The following is a 23,686-nucleotide window of genomic DNA, read 5'->3' as shown; positions in this document are numbered from 1 at the left end:
ATGGATAAACATGCATGTGTGGACATGCAAATGTGCATGGGGTGACATACATGGAAACACTCCATGCATGGACAGAAAAACACAAGAACACATTTTTTTAATAGAGAGGCCAAAATGGTTACAATATACCTGTTGAAATGTTATGATGTTAATTCACTTAATTTTTCATGGGATAGCAAATTTCCATCATTTTATGGTTGCTACCATCCTCAAATTTAAATAATCAATGAACTAAACTCCTCCTATGCAAATAATACAACCCTTTTCTAAACTCAACAACTGTGATACCGCCAAAAAGGCCATTATTTGTAAAACCACTAAAACTGATGACCAGAAATAAATGAATTTGTAGGAATAAATTTGGTCCTAGATAATACAGTGGCACATTCTAGATCTGCACAGACTTGGGTTCAATATTTAAGCATATGTAAGGTTCATAGAATCCATCATGCACTGGTGTGGAATACGAAGATACCACCAGAGGATCAGAATTTGTAGACAGGAATAAGGCTTTACTAAGTTCTTGCCAACAAATTCAGATACCCTAGATAGGATTTCCCTTAGATCTCACAACAATGCATAGGATTATTATCTGTCTACTCTAACTAGTAAAGACTGATGAAGAAATTAAGCAGATCATCAGGATGGACACAAATGGAGAAATTTGGCAAATCAACAAAATGAAAATTATAGGAGAAACGAGGCAGATCATCAAGATGGAATGGAGAAATTAGGCAAATCAACAAGATGAAAATTAATGGAGAAATGAGGCAAATCATCAAGATGGAAACTAACGGAGAAATTAGGCAAATCAACAAGATGAAAATTAATGGAGAAATGAGGTAGATCATCAAAATGGAAACTAATGGAGAAATTAGGCAAATCAACAAGATGAAAATTAATGGAGAAATGAGGCAGATCATCAAAATGGAAACTAATGGAGAAATTAGGCAAATCAACAAGATGAAAATTATAGGAGAAACGAGGCAGATCATCAGGATGGACACAAATGGAGAAATGTCAGATCATCAGGATGGAGACTAATGGAGAAATGTCATATACCTGTTGGCAGGTATATCAGGATGGAGACTAATGCAGATATGATGCACAGAATATTCTGAATGTTTTTTACATTATTGGAAAGGGCAAAAAAAGTTAAGTTTACAGCAAGTAATTTCTAGTACATAAACATTACTGTTAATGAACCAGCAATGACTGTCTTTTCAATTTTAAAAAAATTGAATAGTAACATAAGTAAAATGATTTCATCTAAAATGTTAGGTGTAGTCATGTGAAACATGCATGGTCCTTGATTTTAGTCATGTGAAACAAGCATGGCCCTTGAATTTGGTCATGTGAAACAAACATGGCCCTTGACTTTAGTCATGTGAAACAAGCATGGCCCTTGACTTTAATCATGTGAAACAAACATGGTCCTTGACTTAGTCATGTGAAACAAACATGGCCCTTGACTTTGGTCATGTGAAACAAGCATGGTCCTTGACTTTAATCATGTGAAACAGGCATGGCCCTTGAATTTGGACATGTGAGACAAGCATGGTCCTTGACTTTAATCATGTGAACAAACATGGCCCTTTACTTTAGTCATGTGAAACAAGCATGGCCCTTGACTTTCTCACAAAGGCAAACTCTCATGTGGTCTTCCTTTCCACCCATTACATTTTTTAATGCAAGCAAGCTCTCACATAGTTTGATTATCATATATCTCCCTGATTTTCTCATAGTCTAATTCTCACATGACTTGATTCTCCCCTTTTATAATGTCATCATGAAGACCACCTCTCGTAACATCATGATCTGAGTCCCTGAGAATAAGCTACACAAGTTGCTTAAAATTTGTGCTATCCATGAAAATAAATGAAATCATAACTTTTGAAATATAACTGGTGTATGGATTCAACTCCATCTAAACAACAACCCAGTTTTCTTAAGCAAATTATCACTCTGTTCTTTTCATAACATGTTCAAATGAAGAAAAAGAAAACTAATAAACAAAAATAATTATATAAACATAAATATTCTTACATTTGAAAGCTCAAATAAAGCGAAAATTCACATCAAACAGAAAGATATTAATAAATATGGTAAACAAGATTGATTATATTAAGTCTTTATTGATTTTCATTGGATGTAATGATTTTACAGGGGCCCCAAGTGGCCGAGTGGTCTAAAGCACTCTCCGTTACCGATCACTGAGATATGTGAGAAAGCTTGCCAGTAGCTTCTCGAGGGTCGGTGGTTCTTTCCGGGGTTTCCCCGGGTTGTTCCTCCACCATTAATACTGGCCACCATGTATAGCCTATCATGTGCTGACAAATGGCATTAAACCCTACAACAACAACAACAACAACAAATGATTTTACACCTTCCAATGGACCTCCCTTTATCTCACCTGCATCTTTAAATTTTCAACCTGGACCTCTAATTTCTGGAGAATAAGAGACCTATATTTTGAAAGGCCAACAGAATCTTAGATAATGATGTGGCACAGTTCTCTACAACAAAAGTGCACCCAACTAGGCGCAGGCTGTTTTCTCAGTTACTCAGCTGGTAAATCCTTGGACTCATAATCCAACAGTTGCAGGTTCGATACATGCCCAGAACAGCCTGGGTTGGCCAAGTCTCTGTATGTGTCCTTGTCAAAGGTACTTTGCTCTCATTTCCTCTGCATGATATTAGACATTAATGTGTTAAGAGTAATGTTAAAACCAACAAAAACAAAGGAAAAATTCCCATATGCTGCCAACAGCTGACTCAAAACCTTTAACAACTTTAACAACATAGCTGTTTACTTTAGAAACTCAACATATTTTATTATATTGTTGTATTGACAGCCTTGTACTTTTAATTTTGAATGGGCTGCTTCAAAAGATAAAGAAATAATGAAAAGACTGTACATTTAGTAAACATGTTTCCAAATCAAGCTTGCTTAGGAGCTTACCATTTAATTTTAGTGGAGAGCCTGGGGTTTTCTTTGGAACTGGAATGCTTGTTTTAGCTTACCTCAAAATATTTTTCCAACTAATGTAATGGATCTAATTTTTTTTATTTCTAAAAATGAAAGAAATAATATATTTTTTTCAGCTACATGAGTCCAGAGTTTGTTCTTTTTAAAATATATTTTTATGCCCCCCCCCCCAATCATTGGTTTAAATTGATTTTGAGAGAGTCTAATTGTTTCCTGAATACGTACCAAATCAATAGTTGCCACCCCAATTGATTATGATGAAAGATTATCCACATTTCAGTTTTAAGGCATAATAAATAAACCATCATCTCATGCATAAATGATTTATGGTACTGTTAATCCAACACTTTTATTCTTGTCTAGTGCTGTAAATTATAGTGTCCATGTGCAAGCTCAAGCTGGTTTTAAGAACCAAATGATTACAATTGATCACATTTTCACTTTATATTGTGTAATCACTCACTTTTTAAATTCTGGTAGACCCTTATGCTGTGTTTTTTATCAATTTTTCCCAAAAACTTTGACTATATAAAATGACATAATCTTTGGGTAAAATTTGACTGTTTTTCAGAACATGAAACATTTAGTCAAATTAAACAATTGGATATCTAACTATTTTCTTGCACATCTAAGGTTTTTTCAGGTGGAATTCTCTTATAATGAATAAATTAAATAGAATGTAAGTTTAATTTGTATCTTCCTGTTTGTAGATGCCTGTCACCTAAAGCTTGTCACCTTCATATATGCCTGTCACCTAAAGCTTGTCACCTTCATATATGCCTATCACCTAAAGCTTGTCACCTTCATATATGCCTGTCACCTAAAGCTTGTCACCTTCATATATGCCTGTCACCTAAAGTTTGTCACCTTCATATATACCTATCACCTAAAGCTTGTTACCTTCATATATGCCCATCACCTAAAGTTTGTCACCTTCATATATGCCTGTCACCTAAAGCTTGTAGAACAAATCAGTCATGCTTAGTGCTTGCAAATATTAAAGACAAAAACATGGTCTTTTTTAATTTAATGTTTGATTGTGTTTGTGCATATCTCTGTGTCTGTTTGTGTCAGTGGTGATACTTCTATATATAACAATGCTACATTTAAGTACACCAACTATTTTTTGAAAGTATCTTAAAGGTTTCAAAGAAAATACATATTTTGATTTATTTTACTCAGATCTGAATTTCCATTCATCTTATATAGACTTGTATAAGTAGATAACCTGTTCTAAATTGTGCACGACATCACTTTTGGGGGTCCGAAACAACAAGCCCCATCCACTACTTGGGACCAAGGAACACACACATTCAGAGTCTCAAAACCCTCCAACACTGAAAAAGTTGGCAGGTATATCACATCATTTTGAACAATACACCAAGTGTTAATTTCACAAAGGCAGTCAAAATTAACACTGATCAATTTGTTACACACTATCAGGAAGAAATAGTGGTACTTTTATTGTTATAACAGATTTCTCATTAAAATGACCTCTTCATCCAAACTGAAATCATTAAATACACATAATTTTTTTAAAGTTTTAATTTCGATTTAGTACAAGTATACACTTCTAACCAATATATGAGCTAAGAAAAGAAGTAAACTCATCGAGTGTATTAAAAATGAATAGAAACTTCTAGACCAGCTTAAGAGGTGTCACTTAACAGTACAATGTGTCATACAATCTACTCGACACAATTCATTCAAGCAGTTCAAACTGGGACAATAAGAGATCTAGCCTTTATTTAGTGGAGGACTCTCAATGAAAGATAAATCAGCCTACAACATGACCACTATCACCAGCCAGATCTTCACAAGCAAATGAAAGAATGGATTTTATTAAGGGTCCTCTGGACACCAAAATAAATGTGCCCTAAAGTTACAAATACCATACATTGGTCTAACTTATAAAACAAAAGATAAAAATTGTCCAGATTTACCAATTCTACCAATTCAAAAATTAGATTCCCAGTGATCTCTCTCTCTAATTTCCATGTATGATGCACCACATTTCTAATCATGCTGGAGAATCCTTGAATAGCTATGGTTGCTGTAATAATTACAGTATTATATTTGTCCAAACTGACTCATTAGTACAAAAATTTACTACTAATGTGAGATACAGTGTGAAATAATGTTCACATGTGAAGTGTGGCATTGTAGGTTCTATCTGTGTACCTGTCATGTACTGATAGTTTATCCATATCTCAGATGTTAAATAAAATTTCATGTACCTTTTTGTATCTTGTATCCTGGCCCCTTTTTAAAATGAGCAGTTTTATATATGTATTGCTATGTTAAAAAATACTCATCCCATACATGTAAACATGCACAAAAAACAAAAAATACAGTCAGACCTATTGTAATCACCACCTACATATAATTAGGTCCAACTTATAAACTGGTTATTTGTATTTACCTTTATATGAATATAATATTTATAAATATTTAGTCAATATGTATGTATGTATGTATGTATATATCTATGTATGTATGTATAATTATTAAGAATTAAGATAGATATAAGCAGATGTACAGACAGACAAGATAGACAGATAGATATATAGATAGATAATATTTTTGCTTGTGAAAAATAAAAGACTAATTTACAATTATTGATAACCATATTCTTACCTGGATTTTTAGGCCCTGCATCACTTTCCATTGAAATTATTAAATTTTTTAAATTCCAAAAAGTTTTTACAAATATTTCCAATTCAACAAACTTGGTTCTTCTTGAATCTATCCCAGTATGATGAGTAAGCACCAAAAAAAGTGAATTGGCCAGCACCAAATAAGTGAATTGACCAAAGTCAACTGTCAGCAATAAACAAACACTACTCAACTGGTACTAGCTGCCCTCATTTATGACACTGTGCCTAGGTGTAATTGTTTTGCATAATGCCTCCAAACATCGACTGGTACTTTCTATGGTGAATTAAACCACTTTAGTACTCTTAATAGAGATGGGCTGGTCTCTTTTTATCTTGTCAAGCACTGCACTGACATGTAGGTTTTGGTTGTAATTGTATGTAGTTTTTGGTGAATATGATTATTATAAACAAATTTTTGCTAATGAGTAAGGCCATTATGAATAAACAATATACAGACAGGTGAAAAATTAGTGATGGTACAGGTAAACTTTACATTGAACCAATAACAGTACAGTGAAATGAAATGCCACTGGTTTTTATAGACTCTGAACTGGAACTCTCTACCAACAAATAAATAATAAGCAATGATCAGGTTCACTTAACATACAAAATAGGCAATATATGTCGATCACTTTACTTGCTCATGATAAAATGGAAAGGAGTAAATAACTAGAACAGAAGTAGGAATGAACTGCACAGAACAATTAAATAAATGTAAGCAGGGAGAAATAATCAAATTTGAAACAAGGAGTTAAATGATAAACATAAATCCCCTTGCCAACAGGACCATGCCTGACCTGCCAACATTGTACTGACTGACATGGAGAATTAAAGGCAAACTGATGGGAGTTACTATATATACTCGCTTATAAGTCAAATCCAGCTGCAAAGTGTGCAGACCCTGATCTGTCATTGCATAATATGCCAGCAGATCTGTGTCTGTGCAGTTTATTAGGAGTAATCAGTAGAACAAACAACATATATACCCTGGACTGCAGACACATTATGCTATGGCAGATCAGGATCTTTGTTGTCTGTAGTTCTACTCGACTTAAAAGTGAGTATATATGGTACTAGTGTTGCAAAGAGATAAGCCATGACAGCTAATTCAGAATGGTATGGAAAGGATTTGAATCCATTACCCATTGGTTACAAGTCTAAAAGTTAAGCCACTTTGTGGAAGATATATTGCTGAAAACATGCTGCTCATCAGGATGCATCAACTTACATACACAGGTTTCAACAGTGCTGGCTTCATGTAATCTTGTATTAGTCTAGATTCAGTATGGCTAGACATACATATCATGTAAGAAATATAGAGGAAGTAGCCAACCGCTGAAAATACAAATATCCCTCAAGTGTAACCATTGGTTAAACAGTATTCAAGTTTAGGCATAACCAAGTTACTCCCACTGACATGCAAACCAAGTATCATGAGTAGAAGTGAATGAGAGTCAAAAATATTGATTAACAAATGGCTGAAAATACAAAGGTCACTCAAGGATGAAAATGATACCACAGTGACCTAGTTTGGATATGAACTTACTCTTCCTGGGGCTGCCCTACAGGCTTGGGTGTGTGGAATAAGCCTTAAGCACCCTTTTGGCTTTCAGAGTGGCAACAAAGCCAATCAGATGCAAGAGAATCTCAAAATTCAAAGTGGATCTAGCTACTTATCACACCTGTCTGAGACTCTGAAGTCTATACTCCAAGTTGTATCAGAATCTGAATGGAAACATGCTCTCCAGAGTGGTTACAAGCTCAGCCAATCAGATGCTAGATCACCTTAATTATATCCATGGATCAGACTTATTGTCCAATTCATCTGAGATCTTGATGATTCAAGCCCACATTCTAGTTTTGATCAAAACAATAACTATTGCCTGAGGTGTAATGAAGATTTGTAGAAGGTTACAAGACTGACATTAGATGGACAAAGGATGATGGACACAGTGCCATACCATAAGAACACCTGGATTTGCAGCCAGGTGCGCTAAAAATGAGAATAGAATTAAGTTTTAAAAATGCAAAGACCTCACACACAAAATGCAGAAATGTATGTTTCTGCGCTTTCCTAGGTAGAACAAAGGAGTGAAATATTGACGTTCAAACACTTTTTTATAAGTTATGCATACAAAGGGATGAACATGGGTAAACACTTATTAATACCTTACTTTCTGTAAGTACACAAGTCAAAACGTCTGTAATGAACCCATAGATGTGTATTTTAAATTAATAATGCTGGGTAAAGTTCTCTTAGGAGTGTAAGCCAGAATAATTTATAACTGTGAAACGCACCACAATTCAAAATTTGGCAAAACAAATAAACCTGCACAATGTTATAAAGCAAATTTGAAGCATTTGACAACTTAAAAATAGATCCCTTGATGATCCCTGACGTACATACTGTCATTAAAGAAAAATAACTATTCGTGATCAGCAAAAAAACAAGTTTTACCATTCTGCTTTTTTATATACTAAAATTCTATTTTGATATACAAATTGAACTAATTTACAACAAAACTCAATATGTAGAATTTCATTAAAAACAATGATTACTTTATAGATTTCCTTGCACAATATTAAGAACTTCATTACATGTATTATCAAACTAATTAAGTTCTTACATATTTCCTTCCTATGTTCATACATTTTTAACAAAATCCAGTGTTTAGTTCAGATGCACCAAGCTGGTCACAGCATATACAAAAATCAGCACAGGTTATGTTATATTTTCTACAAAGTTACATCTCAATGAAACTGCTGGAAATTTCAATGCATGTGATATTTCCAGAATCTGTCAAATTGCACCTGCTTGCTTTGACATTCCATGCAAATGCCAGGAGGATGAACTTAATTGTTTTTTTTTGTTTTTTTGTTTAGGCTTTAATGCTGCTTTCTAGTGAATGCAACAAATATTCTTCACTGACCAGCAACTCTCCAAGAAAAATCATATTTGTATGTAGGACCAACAAGATGATTATGTTGGAGGTCTGAGTAGCACTATTTTGTTGTAGGACCAACAAGATGATCATGTTGGAGGTCTGAGTAGCACTATTTTGTTGTAAGACCAACAAGATGATCATGTTGGAGGTCTGAGTAACACTATTTTGTTGTAGGACCAACAAGATGATCATACTGGAGGTCTGAGTAACACTATTTTCATGTAGGACCAACAAGATGACCATGTTAGAGGTCTGAGTAGCACTATTTTGTTGTAGGACCAACAAGATGACCATGTTGGAGGTCTGAGTAGCACTATTTTGTTGTAGGACCAACAAGATGACCATGTTAGAGGTCTGAGTAGCACTATTTTGTTGTAGGACCAACAAGATGACCATGTTGGAGGTCTGAGTAGCACTATTTTGTTGTAGGACCAACAAGATGACCATGTTGGAGGTCTGAGTAGCACTATTTTTATGTAGGACCAACAAGATGATCATATTGGAGGTCTGAGTAGCACTATTTTGTTGTAGGACCAACAAGATGATCATATTGGAGGTCTGAGTAGAACAAAGCTCAATCTCTTTATTCCAAACCAGCAGCATACAACATGACATAAAAGTATCATTCAAATTAATCTGATGATGCAAATCTATTGAGTATTTGGTCTCCTTTTCTTGGTGTCTATGATGCATGTGAGTAATTCAGTCATCAACAAGTTATGTTTTCCATACTTCTCAGAAATGTTCAGAGAATAAGTAGAAAATCTAACTGAAGCAATAGCAAAGTAAGAAGTAAATGGGTATTTTTGTAATGAAGGATAGAAAGTCTCAATAAGTTTATTTGACTGATGCAGTATTTATGCAATATTATAGAGTTATAAAAATATATATTCAAAAAAAGAAAAAAGAATATGAAAAAGTAGATTCTCTTGTCAGAATTTGGAGGGAACAGATCCAAAGATAATTATTGACAGCAAAGGAGCACTGAAGTAACATGGATGAGAGTGTGAACTGAAATCAAAACTGGAATAAACACAAATATATCATCCAGACTCCTAATAAATTTCAAGACACAACTGTGTATCATTAAATGTTTCTGTAGTTTCTAGGAATCAATTAAGAACCAAACAGGATGTAAAACATGAGCCAAACTTGAAACTAAAATGGTGTCCATATTAATTCTCATATGGATGAGCAAATAAAAATGTTTCATTTCTGTTGACTTTCATGCTAAATGCGTACTTAAGTATTGTCTGACTTCTGTAAAGGAGTGAAATATTGACATTCAAACACTTTCTTATAAGTTATGCATACAAAGGGATGAACATGGGTAAACACTTATTAATACCTTACTTTCTGTAAGTACACAAGTCAAAACGTCTGTAATGAACCCATAGATGTGTATTTTAAATTAATAATGCTGGGTAAAGTTCTCTTAGGACTGTAAGCCAGAATAATTTATAACTGTGAAACGCACCACAATTCAAAACTTGGCAAAACAAATAAACCTGCACAATGTTATAAAGCAAATTTGAAGCATTTGACAACTTAAAAATAGATCCCTTGATGATCCCTGACGTACATACTGTCATTAAAGAAAAATAACTATTCGTGATCAGCAAAAAAACAAATAAGTTTTACCATTCTGCTTTTTTATATACTAAAACTCTATTTTGATATACAAATTGAACTAATTTACAACAAAACTCAATATGTAGAATTTCATTAAAAACAATGATTACTTTATAGATTTCCTTGCACAATATTAAGAACTTCATTACATGTATTATCAAACTAATTAAGTTCTTACATATTTCCTTCCTATGTTCATACATTTTTAACAAAATCCAGTGTTTAGTTCAGATGCACCAAGCTGGTCACAGCATATACAAAAATCAGCACAGGTTATGTTATATTTTCTACAAAGTTACATCTCAATGAAATTGCTGGAAATTTCAATGCATGTGATATTTCCAGAATCTGTCAAATTGCACCTGCTTGCTTTGACATTCCATGCAAACGCCAGAAGGATGAACTTAAATGTTTTTTTTTTGTTTTTTTGTTTAGGCTTTAATGCTGCTTTCTAGTGAATGCAACAAATATTCTTCACTGACCAGCAACTCTCCAAGAAAAATCATATTTGTATGTAGGACCAACAAGATGATCATGTTGGAGGTCTGAGTAGCACTATTTTGTTGTAAGACCAACAAGATGATTATGTTGGAGGTCTGAGTAGCACTATTTTGATGTATGACCAGCAAGATGATTATGTTTTAGGTCTGAGTAGCACTATTTTGTTGTAGGACCAACAAGATGATCATGTTGGAGGTCTGAGTAACACTATTTTGTTGTAGGACCAACAAGATGACCATGTTAGAGGTCTGAGTAGCACTATTTTGTTGTAGGACCAACAAGATGATCATGTTGGAGGTCTGAGTAGCACTATTTTTAGGTAGTACCAACAAAATGATCATATTGGAGGTCTGAGTAGCACTATTTTGTTGTAAGACCAACAAGATGATCATGTTGGAGGTCTGAGTCGCACTATTTTCATGTAGGACCAACAAGATGATCATGTTGGAGGTCTGAGTAGCACTATTTTTATGTAGGACCAACAAGATGATCATGTTAGAGGTCTGAGTAGCACTATTTTTATGTATGACCAGCAAGATGATTATGTTGGAGGTCTGAGTAGCACTATTTTTATGTAGGACCAACAAGATGATCATATTGGAGGTCTGAGTAGCACTATTTTTATGTAGGACCAACAAGATGATCATGTTGGAGGTCTGAGTAGCACTATTTTGTTGTAGGACCAACAAGATGATCATGTTGGAGGTCTGAGTAGCACTATTTTTAGGTAGTACCAACAAAATGATCATATTGGAGGTCTGAGTAGCACTATTTTGTTGTAGGACCAACAAGATGATCATGTTGGAGGTCTGAGTAGCACTATTTTTATGTAGGACCAACAAGATGATCATATTGGAGGTCTGAGTAGCACTATTTTTATGTAGGACCAACAAGATGATCATGTTAGAGGTCTGAGTAGCACTATTTTGTTGTAGGACCAACAAGATGATCATGTTGGAGGTCTGAGTAGCACTATTTTTATGTAGGACCAACAAGATGATCATATTGGAGGTCTGAGTAGCACTATTTTTATGTAGGACCAACAAGATGATCATGTTAGAGGTCTGAGTAGCACTATTTTTATCTAGGACCAGCCAGATGATCATATTGGAGGTCTGAGTAGCACTATTTTTATGTAGGACCAACAAGATGACCATGCTGAAGGTCTGAGTAGCACTATTTTCATGTAGGACCAACAAGATGACCATGCTGGAGGTCTGAATAGCACTATTTTGTTGTAGGACCAACAAGATGATCATGCTGGAGGTCTGAGTAGTACTATTTTTATGTAGGACCAACAAGATGATCATATTCGAGGTCTGAGTAGCACTATTTTCATGTAGGACCAACAAGATGACCATGCTGGAGGTCTGAGTAGCACTATTTTGTTGTAGGACCAACAAGATGACCATGCTGGAGGTCTGAGTAGCACTATTTTTATGTAGGACCAACAAGATGATCATGTTGGAGGTCTGAGTAGCACTATTTTCATGTAGGACCAACAAGATGACCATGCTGGAGGTCTGAGTAGCACTATTTTGTTGTAAGACCAACAAGATGATCATGCTGGAGGTCTGAGTAGTACTATTTTTATGTAGGACCAACAAGATGATCCTATTGGAGGTCTGAGTAGCACTATTTTCATGTAGGACCAACAAGATGACCATGCTGGAGGTCTGAGTAGCACTATTTTGTTGTAGGACCAACAAGATGACCATGTTGGAGGTCTGAGTAGCACTATTTTTATGTAGGACCAACAAGATGATCATGTTGGAGGTCTGAGTAGAACAAAGCTCAATCTCTTTATTCCAAACCAGCAGCATACGACATAAAAGTATCATTCAAATTAATCTGATGATGCAAATCTATTGAGCATTTGGTCTCCTTTTCTTTGTGTCTATTATGCATGTGAGTAATTCAGTCATCAACAAGTTATGTTTTCCATACTTCTCAGAAATGTTCAGAGAATAAGTAGAAAATCTAACTGAAGCAATGGCAAAATAAGAAGTAAATGGGTATTTTTGTAATGAAGGATAGAAAGTCTCAATAAGTTTATTTGATTGATGCAGTATTTATGCAATGTTAGAGAGTTATAAAAATATATATTTAAAAACAAAAGAATATGAAAAAGTAGATTTTCTTGTCAGAATTTTGAGGGAACAGGCAGCAAAGGAGCACTAAAATAACATGGATGAGAGTGTGAACTGAAATCAAAACTGGAATAAACACAAATATATCACTCCAGACACCTAATAAATTTCAAGACACAACTGTATCGTTAAATGTTTCTGTAGTTTCTAAGAATCAATTAAGAACCAGACAGGATGTAAAACATGAGCCAAACTTGAAACTAAAATGGTGTCCATATTAATTCTCATACGGGGTGAACAAATAAAAATGTTTCATTATTGTTGACTTTCATGCTAAATGCGTTCTTAAGTATTGTCTGACTTCTGTAAAGGAGTGAAATATTGACATTCAAACACTTTCTTATAACTTATGCATACAAAGGCATGAACATGGGTAAACACTTATTAATACCTTACTTTCTGTAAGTACGCAAGTCAAAACGTCTGTAATGAACCCTAGATGTGTATTTTAAATTAATAATGCTGGGTAAAGTTCTCTTAGGACTGTAAGCCAGAATAATTCATAACTGTGAAACGCACCACAATTCAAAACTTGGCAAAACAAATAAACCCGTGCAATGTTATAAAGCAAATCTGAAGCATTTGAGAACTTATAAATAGATCCCTTGATGATCATTGACGTACATACTGTCATTAAAGAAAAATAACTATTCGTGATCAGCAAAAAAAACAATAAGTTTTACCATTCTGCTTTTTTATATACTAAAATTCTATTTTGATATACAAATTGAACTAATTTACAACAAAACTCAATATGTAGAATTTCATTAAAAACAATGATTACTTTATAGATTTCCTTGCACAATATTAAGAACTTCATTACGTGTATTATCAAACTAATTAAGTTCTTAATATTTCCTTCCTATGTTCATACTTTTTTTAAATGAAATCCAGTGTTTAGTTCAGATGCACCAAGTTGGTCACAGCATATATAAAAATCTGCTCAGGTTATGTTATATTTTCTACAAAGTTACATCTCAATGAAATTGCTGGAAATTTCAATGCATGTGATATTTCCAGAATCTGTTAAATTGCACCTGCTTGATTTGACATTCCATGCAAAAGCCAGGAGGATGAACTTGATTAAATGTTGTGTTTTGTCTAGGCTTTACTGCTACTTTCTAGTGAATGCAACTAATATTCTTTACTGATCAGCAACTCTCCAAGAAAAATCAAAAAGAAAAAATAATATCTTTATTCTTTAAGGACTACATTAGGATACAATAATAGATGATTGTGCCAGTCAGTGTTGTGATACCAAAGGGAGATGACAGAAGTTGGATATATTTAACAGATTTGCTTTATCTTTATCTGTAGCATGACTGTCAAGTTTGGTTGCATTTGCTCCAAAGTGATCTACTTCAATTTATCTTACAAGACAGATGCCGCTCCGGTGGCCTAGTGGTTAAAGCATCCGCCTCAGAAGCAGGAATGTCGTGGGTTTGATCCCCAGCAGAGTAATACCAAAGACTTACAAAAATTGTACTAACAGCTGCCTCGCTTGGCACTCAGCATTACGAGGTTAGTGTTAGGACTGGTCATCCTGGTGTCAGGATAATGTGACTGGGTGGGAACATGATGCTACATGTCTGTGGCATGATGCCCCAGTGCTAGACATCACTATAAACTGCCACACTGCAGACATCATAGCAATATAACTGAAAAATTGTTAAAGCTACATTAAAAATCCCAATCACACACACACACACTCTTACAAAACAGTGGTCTAAATCGTGAGTCATGTCAGGCCATAGGTTACAAATGCAATCTCCAGACACAAAGATTCAGCTGTCATACTCACTCATCAAAGAGTTAAGCTTCTTTTATATGTCTCAGCTATTTATTATACATTTCTAGCCCACCCCCATCCCCAAAAAATCATTATTTCATTTAAAAAGATCAATTTTATTAAGACAAAATAGCAAAATATCTGGTTAATATTTCCATTCAGATTATTGCTTGGGAATAAAGGTGCCCCTTTATGTTGAAATTGGTATTTGTAAACTCTCAATAAATGGATCTGAAGAAAGTGTATCACTTATGTGCACATACAGCAAAATATGTTTTGAGAACCATGGGCCATTTTCAAAAATACAAAACTGCAGCAATATTAGTGACATTAACACTGCCATATTTACTTTGGAATTAAAAAGAGTGTCATAAACCTATTTGTATATTGATTTCCAATTGTTAGAAGATATTAACCTTGTTCAGGATGGTGAATTTTAGAATTTGATGCTTTAAGAGCCAGACAATGAATATTTTTCATACAATTAATCAAATCAATAGCCTCAATAAATGCATCATCAATAGCTCTCCACGTCATGCTGGATAAAAAAACAGAACTATCTTTGACTAGATATGGTCAAGAAATGTCTGAGTTTAAAAAATTTGTCAAGACAGACAAAGCATTGAGCCAGGCATGGTACTAGTATCTGAAAATAATGCTAGGATTCCAACAAAATGGAAGAACCAAATCATCCATGTTTCCATTTCATACTCTAGCAGTGGCCCAAAGGTGATGAAAACACATTATATTAACAATTATGCAATCAAATTTGTTTACATCCAAATAAATTAAAAGCTATACAACCATGTAACAAATGAATGTGCGTTACATTTTTAAGTAAGAAATCTCATCTAAATCTGATGCTTCCTACCTTTAAAGGAAAAAGCTATACAATGTCATGTATATTTCATCAATGCATTCTCAAGCCTGCACCAAATACTTTACTTATTTCATTTGCATGTATACAATAATTAGCTATGAATGCATATAGAATACTTAATTATTAAAGATATGCATACAGTAATGCTTTGCTTCTGGTTGTTATTCAAGTTATTACCAAATTATTTAAGTTCTTAAATATTTCCTTCACTTTTCTACACTACAAGGTATTACCACACTATTTAAATTCCATATATATTTACTTCACTTTCTACATAACAAGTTATTACCAAACTATTTAAATTCCTTATACATTTCCTTCACTTTTCTACATGTACTACAAGGTATTACCAAACTATTTAAGTTCTTATATATTTCCTTCACTTTTCTACACTGTAAGGTATTACCATACTATTTACATTCTTATATATTTCCTTCACTTTTCTACATGTACTACAAGGTATTACCAAACTATTTAAGTTCTTATATATTTCCTTCACTTTTCTACACTGTAAGGTATTACCATACTATTTACATTCTTATATATTTCCTTCACTTTTCTACACTGTAAGGTATTACCATACTATTTACATTCTTATATATTTCCTTCACTTTTCTACACTGTAAGGTATTACCAAACTGTTTAAGTTCTTATATATTTCCTTCACTTTTCTACACTATAAGGTATTACCACACTATTGAAGTTCTTATATATTTCCATCACTTTTCTACACTGTAAGGTATTACCATACTATTTACATTCTTATATATTTCCTTCACTTTTCTATACCAGAAATTACTACACTATTTAAATTCCTTATATATTTCCTGAACTTTTCTACAATGCAAGGTAAGTTACACTATTTAAATTCCTTAAATAATTCCTTAACTTTTCTACACTGGAAGTTAAGTTCCATATATATTTCCTACACTTTTCTACACTACAAAGTATTTCCAAGCTATTTAAGTTCTATATATATTTCCTTCATTTTTCTACACTTTTTGAATGAAATCCATTGAATTTTTTAATGTTCAGATGTGCAAAGACTATCTTATTTATGTTAGGCACAATAATATTTACACAATCTCCCATTTGTTTGCAACCCCACCCCTACTGATTTAAAAACAAAAGGCATCACTGATATAAAAGATGCACAAAACTGAATATTTCATTCAACTGATAATTTCTAACCTGACTGTCAGCAGGGGTCCCAAACACTGTCAACTTGTTGGCATTTATATGAAACTGGAGTTTCTTTAGTATCACAGCTGCCATATTTGGTGGTCAGATTTGCATCATTTTCATTCTGAATCAATGAAATACTGCAAGAAATGTTCAAGTAAAATCCCCATGATAATGCCACCACTCTTGCAAGAGGAACAGTGATAACAAAAAAAATTAAGATGGCCATTATGGTGCCATGTTGGAGGTCTCGTCAGAACCAGCTGCATATTGCTAGGATTTGTTTTGTCAAATTCTATACTGAAATGACCAATGGTTCAGGAGAAAAGCTGAAACAAGACTTTCAAGATGCTGGATGTCTGAGAAGCACCATTTCATTTACAAAAAGAAAACTTGCAAGATGATAATATTGAAGGTCTGAGTAGCACTATTTTTATGTAGGACCAACTAGATGATCATGTTGGAGGTCTGAGTAGCACTATTTTTATGTAGGACCAACAAGATGATTATGTTGGAGGTCTGAGTAGCACTATTTTTATGTAGGACCAACAAGATGATTATGTTGGAGATCTGAGTAGCACTATTATTATGTAGGACCAACAAGATGATCATGTTGGAGGTCTGAGTAGCACTATTTTTATGTAGAACCAACTAGATGATCATGTTGGAGGTCTGAGTAGCACTATTATTATGTAGGACCAACAAGATGATCATGCTGGAGGTCTGAGTAGCACTATTTTTATGTAGGACCAACAAGATGATCATGCTGGAGGTCTGAGTAGCACTATTTTTATGTAGTACCAACAAGATGATCATGCTGGAGGTCTGAGTAGCACTATTTTTATGTAGGACCAGCTAGATGATCATGCTGGAGGTCTGAGTAGCACTATTATTATGTAGGACCAACAAGATGATCATGCTGGAGGTCTGAGTAGCACTATTTTTATGTAGGACCAGCTAGATGATCATGCTGGAGGTCTGAGTAGCACTATTTTTATGTAGGACCAACAAGATGATCATGCTGGAGGTCTGAGTAGCACTATTTTTATGTAGGACCAACAAGATGATCATGTTGGAGGTCTGAGTAGCACTATTTTTATGTAGGATCAACAAGATGATCATGTTGGAAGTCTGAGTAGCACTATTATTATGTAGGAACAACAAAATGATCATGTTGGAGGTCTGAGTAGCACTATTTTTATGTAGGACCAACAAGATGATCATGTTGGAGGTCTGAGTAGCACTATTTTTATGTAGAACCAACAAGATGATCATGCTGGAGGTCTGAGTTGCACTATTTTGTTGTAGGACCAACAAGATGATTATGTTGGAGGTCTGAGTAGCACTATTTTTATGTAGGACCAACAAGATGATCATGTTGGAGGTCTGAGTAGCACTATTTTTATGTAGGACCAACAAGATGATCATGTTGGAGGTCTGAGTAGCACTATTATTATGTAGGAACAACAAAATGATCATACTGGAGGTCTGAGTAGCACTATTTTGTTGTAGGACCAACAAGATGATCATGTTGGAGGTCTGAGTAGCACTATTTTTATGTAGTACCAACTAGATATTGTAAGAAGTGAAAATAATCTTCAAATGAAAAACTCCATCTCCATATGACTATTAATACATCAACAGTAGCTACAACAAGATTTGCAAGATGGCCATTGTAACAGCCATACTGAAAGTTTGATCAATACCATTTTCATTTTGGGCAAACTGCATATCAAACAATAAGTCTTTAATTGAAAACCCCAAATCATCAATATGACTTTCCATTCAGGAGAAGTAGCACTAACACAGTCTTCAAGATGGCTACCAAAGCTACCAAACTGGATGTCTGAACAGTACATCTTATTTAAGACCAACCAGACATCTTTTAGTCAGAACCCCATACCTATATAACCATCTCTTAACAGAAGATACTATAAAAGATCTTCCATATTGCTTCAATATTGCTACTATAGCAGCCATAGCAGTGTTCTGATCGATACCAGTCTCATTTAGGATCAACTACATATATAAGAAATCCTTTAGAAAAAAAAACCATGTCACTATACCTATAAGTTCAGGAGAAATAGTGATAACAAGACTATTAACATGGCCCCTTGAGTGGATACATTGGAGGTCTAGTCATCACCATTTTCATTAATGATCAACTATATACAGTAGTACAAGAAAGGAAAACACCATGTTGAACTTAGCATCCATTCAGGAGAAGAAACAGAAACAAGATTTTCAAGATGGCCATCATATAGGCCATATTGGAGGTAACAACAGCAATATTTGTATTAAGGATGGACCTGGCAGTCTTTTGATGAAAACCACACAAATCTATAACCGTCCATATAGAATAATTAGTGAAAAGATTTGGTGTCCATGTTGGTGGTCAGATTGACACCATTTTCATCACTGAATAGTCATTGTTAGTCTTTTACTGAATTCCCCCATGTCAATGCAATCATCCATTCAAAAAACATAGCAATGTCAAGATTTTAACTAGGGCCATAATGGCATCTATGCTACTGGGCATAAACGTAGGATTTTTCTTCATTAATCCACAAGATCACCAATGAAAAATTTTCTGATCCGACAAAAACTTCACCAATCCCGCTAAAGTCAATCAGAAGCCAGCTCTGTTTCTAATTCAACATTTGTTACTCATTAATGTTAACTAAGAACAATAATAATTATTTCACCAAAAACACTGATTAATAAAGTCACACCAAAAAAATTGCACTTGTCTTTATGCTCCATGTATAAAGTGTACAACCTTACAGCCTCTCCTGAGGCATCCTTCAGGCATTTGTGTTGACTTTTGCAGCATTTCTGATACTTTCTTAGTTTCTACTCTTCATTATACAGTACTTGTGATTGTGTTCTACTCATGTCAATGTCTAATTTTTTTTGTTTCAGTCATGACTGCACACATGGCAAATACTTCCATATGTTTACAATTGTCACCGCACAATGCATTGCATGTTTATCAATGCTATACATCATACAACACATTGTTCAGAACAATTCTGATCATCTAACAAGCCAGTGAATGCGACCTTTGCCAGCCTGAGACCCTTGCACCTTTTGTTATTATCAGTAATGAAATTGGGGGCAGTACACCAAGCTAGTTCTACATATGCAAGGACTATTTTGACACTAACCACACTGACTTGATGAGTGGTTTAACACCTGTCCATTTGCGCAGCAGACATTTATTTTACCTGATCATCAAGAGCAGGATGTTGGCATGTACTAACTTAATACAATAATCAGATTAATTAACCATTAAAGGGTATGCCAACTCATGACCACTTTTTAACTGTTAACAAAGTGACTGGCAGTAATTTTCACTGCTCCAATGGATTAGCGATGGATGGGGATTTAATTAGTGTTCCATTGGAAAAATCAATGGATTAGTGATGGTTGGGCATTTAATTAGTGTTCCATTGGTAAAGTCAATAGATTAGTGATGGTTGGGCATTTAATTAGTGTTCCATTGGCAAAATCAATGGATTAGTGATGGCTGGGCATTTAATTGATGTTCCATTGGTAAAATCAATGGATTAGTGATGGTTGGGCATTTAATTAGTGTTCCATTGGTAAAATCAATGGATTAGTGATGGTTGGGAATTTAATTAGTGTTCAATTGGCAAAATCAATGGATTAGTGATGGCTGGGTATTTAATTGATGTTCCTTTGGTAAAATCAATGGATTAGTGATGGTTGGGCATTTAATTAGTGTTCAATTTGTAAAATCAATGGATTAGTGATGGCTGGGCATTTAATTAGTGTTCCATTGGCAAAATCAATGGATTAGTGATGGCTGGGCATTTAATTAGTGTTCAATTCGCAAAATCAATGGATTAGTGATGGCTCGGTATTTAATTAATGTTCCATTGGTAAAATCAATGGATTAGTGATGGTTGGGCATTTAATTAGTGTTCAATTTGTAAAATCAATGGATTAGTGATGGCTGGGCATTTAATTAGTGTTCAATTGGTAAAATCAATGGATTAGTGATGGTTGGGCATTTAATTAGTGTTCAATTGGCAAAATTGATGGATTAGTGATGGCTGAGTGTTTAATTGATGTTCCATTGGTAAAATCAATGGATTAGTGATGGTTGGGCATTTAATTAGTGTTCCATTGGTAAAATCAATGGATTAGTGATGGCTGGGCATTTAATTAGTGTTCAATTGGTAAAATCAATGGATTAGTGATGGCTGGGCATTTAATTGATGTTCCATTGCTAAAATCAATGGATTAGTGATGGTTGGGCATTTAATTAGTGTTCCATTGGTAAAATCAATGGATTAGTGATGGTTGGGCATTTAAGTAGTGTTCAATTGGCAAAATCAATGGATTAGTGATGGCTGGGTATGTAGTTGATGTTCCATTGGTAAAATCAATGGATTAGTGATGGCTGGGCATTTAATTAGTGTTCCATTGGTAAAATCAATGGATTAGTGATGGCTGGGCATTTAATTAGTGTTCCATTGGCAAAATCAATGGATTAGTGATGGCTGGGCATTTAATTAGTGTTCCATTGGCAAAATCAATGGATTAGTGATGGCTGGGCATTTAAGTAGTGTTCCATTGGCAAAATGAATGGATTAGTGATGGCTGGACATTTAATTAGTGTTCCATTGGTTAAATGAATGAATTAGTGATGGCTGGGCATTTAATTAGTGTTCCATTGGTAAAATCAATGGATTAGCAATGGCTGGGCATTTAATTAGTGTTCCATTGGTAAAATCAATGGATTAGTGATGGTTGGGCATTTGATTAGTGTTCCATTGGTAAAATGAATGGATTAGTGATGACTGGGCATTTAATTAGTGTTCCATTGGCAAAATCAATGGATTAGTGATGGCTGGGCATTTAATTAGTGTTCCATTGGCAAAATCAATGGATTAGTGACAACTGGGCATTTAATTAGTGTTCCATTGGCAAAATCAATGGATCAGTGATGGTTGGGCATTTAATTAGTGTTCCATTGGCAAAATCAATGGATTAGTGATGGCTGGGCATTTAATTAGTGTTCTATTGGTAAAATGAATGGATTAGTGATGACTGGGCATTTAATTAGTGTTCCATTGGCAAAATTAATGGATTAGTGATGATTGGGCATTTAATTAGTGTTCCATTGGCAAAATCAATGGATTAGTGATGGTTGGGCATTTAATTAGTGTTCCATTGGCAAAATCGATGGATTAGTGATGGTTGGGCATATAATTAGTGTTCAATTGGCAAAATCAATGGATTAGTGATGGTTGCACATATAATTAGTGTTCCAAAATCACTAATTGCAGGACAGCAGATTAGCATTAATTCTCAGCCCTGTATAGTGGATATTAGGCTTGCACCATTGTCATTTAGCACCAATTGGATGCTGTAAGAAGAAATTTTTGTGAAAAGTCTATGTTGAGGTGCTATAAAAGGTCTTTCAAAATGGCCAACATGGATGTCTGAGGGGCATATTTTCATTTTGGACATCATAAGAAGTTTTTGAGACAAGACCACATGTCAAAACAAACATATATTCAGGAGGAATAGCAGCAACAAGATTTTCAAAATGGATGCCACGCTAGCCACCATTTTATTTGGGACCAGTCAGATTATGGAATCAATAAAGTTTCAAAGCAATCCTCACAGTAATATAGAAGTAGTGCTAACAAACAACATAAGATGGACGATGGATCATAGCCCATCACATCAGAATTTTGGTCTACGACCAGTAGAGCTAAAAACGCAAAATGAAGCAATGTTATGTTTTCTGAATAGTGTGAATGCTTAAAAGTTTAGTAAATTTGTCAAGGAAACTCATTTCATGAAAATACTTTTTCTTCTCAAACTGACATGTTAATCATTATGCAAAAAGTTTATGTCCCATACTGACTAAATTGACCATATTTGCTAATATTTTTATGACACTAAAACATCATAATTCAAAGTATCTTATATATATATATATATATATATATATATATATATATATATATATATATATACACACACACACAGAATAATCACATTTTGGTCATTATTGTCTTCTCACAAGATATCAAAAATCTTTATCCCTCCAGCTTGTCTCTTTCTGTGTGTGTATGTATGTGCATAGCACAAATATTTGAAAGATAAATTCTTCCAAATTATTTAAACACTGAGTACAGCAAGACAAAATGACAAATATAAAGATATTAAAATTATATAAATTAACAGATAAACACAAAATTTTAAAACACGATTAAAGTTTGTTGTATGAACTACATTCCATTAAAAAGTTAAAAGATTTTCTTGGGTGCTACATCCCCAAACAGTTTCTTCAAGCAGTCATATCAACAATGAAAAATAAAATACTTTGTTCTGGTGGCAGTTTATACAATATCTTTTGTAGAAGTGTTAACACTTACCATCACGAAATGTAGCTAGGTGTACTCCTCCAACCAATTAGAATTAATTACAATGTATAGTTGCTGCATTGCTCATGTCAAGCCATATGGACCAAATACATAGTGCAATAAACAAAATGGGAACCCATTTCTGTATTTAATCCTAAATAATCAGGAAGCTGCAGGAGCAGAAACTCCTAATCCAAGAGCTGTGGGTTCAGTTCCATCCCAAGCCACACACCCCTTCAGCCTGGTATATATCCTATGGATAGATGCTTCGCTCTCATTTCTTTGGCATGGTAAAGCCAATAATGTCTTGAATGTTGTTTATATATAAAAATCAGCCAACCAACGAAAAATTATCCAATAGGCCCCAAAGAATCACAAATTGAAACAGTGGACCCCCTGACCATTGTGGTCCTGAGGAGTTTGTCCTACTCTGTCCGCGGTACTGGATAGGACTTACAAAGTTATTTGATCCATTTCTGAAAGGAAAGGGGTTGGGGGATGATTTTCCTATGTGACCAGAATTATAATTTGTACAAATCTATGTGTATTTATAT

General features: G+C 34.4%; 1 protein-coding gene across 2 annotated transcripts in view; it reads right to left on the bottom strand.

The window, feature by feature from the left end:
• LOC149795324 (fibronectin type 3 and ankyrin repeat domains 1 protein-like) overlaps positions 1 to 23,686 on the bottom strand; it is a 166,591-nt gene that overhangs the window by 125,311 nt on the left and 17,594 nt on the right. Inside the window, exon 1 of one of the 2 annotated variants that reach the window (XM_089965092.1) lies at positions 5,627 to 6,002. The exons of the other annotated variant lie outside the window; for it this stretch is intronic. Coding sequence (XP_089821218.1) covers positions 5,627 to 5,657 — 31 coding nt within the window. The 5' untranslated portion in view covers positions 5,658 to 6,002. Of the gene's footprint in view, positions 1 to 5,626; positions 6,003 to 23,686 lie in introns of those variants that run through there. 2 annotated transcript variants of the gene reach the window in all.

This window comes from Sinohyriopsis cumingii, chromosome 7, assembly GCF_028554795.1.
Source record: "Sinohyriopsis cumingii isolate HCF-2022 chromosome 7, ASM2855479v2, whole genome shotgun sequence".
NCBI lineage: Eukaryota > Metazoa > Mollusca > Bivalvia > Unionida > Unionidae > Sinohyriopsis > Sinohyriopsis cumingii.
This window is presented reverse-complemented; position numbering and strand designations above follow the sequence as displayed.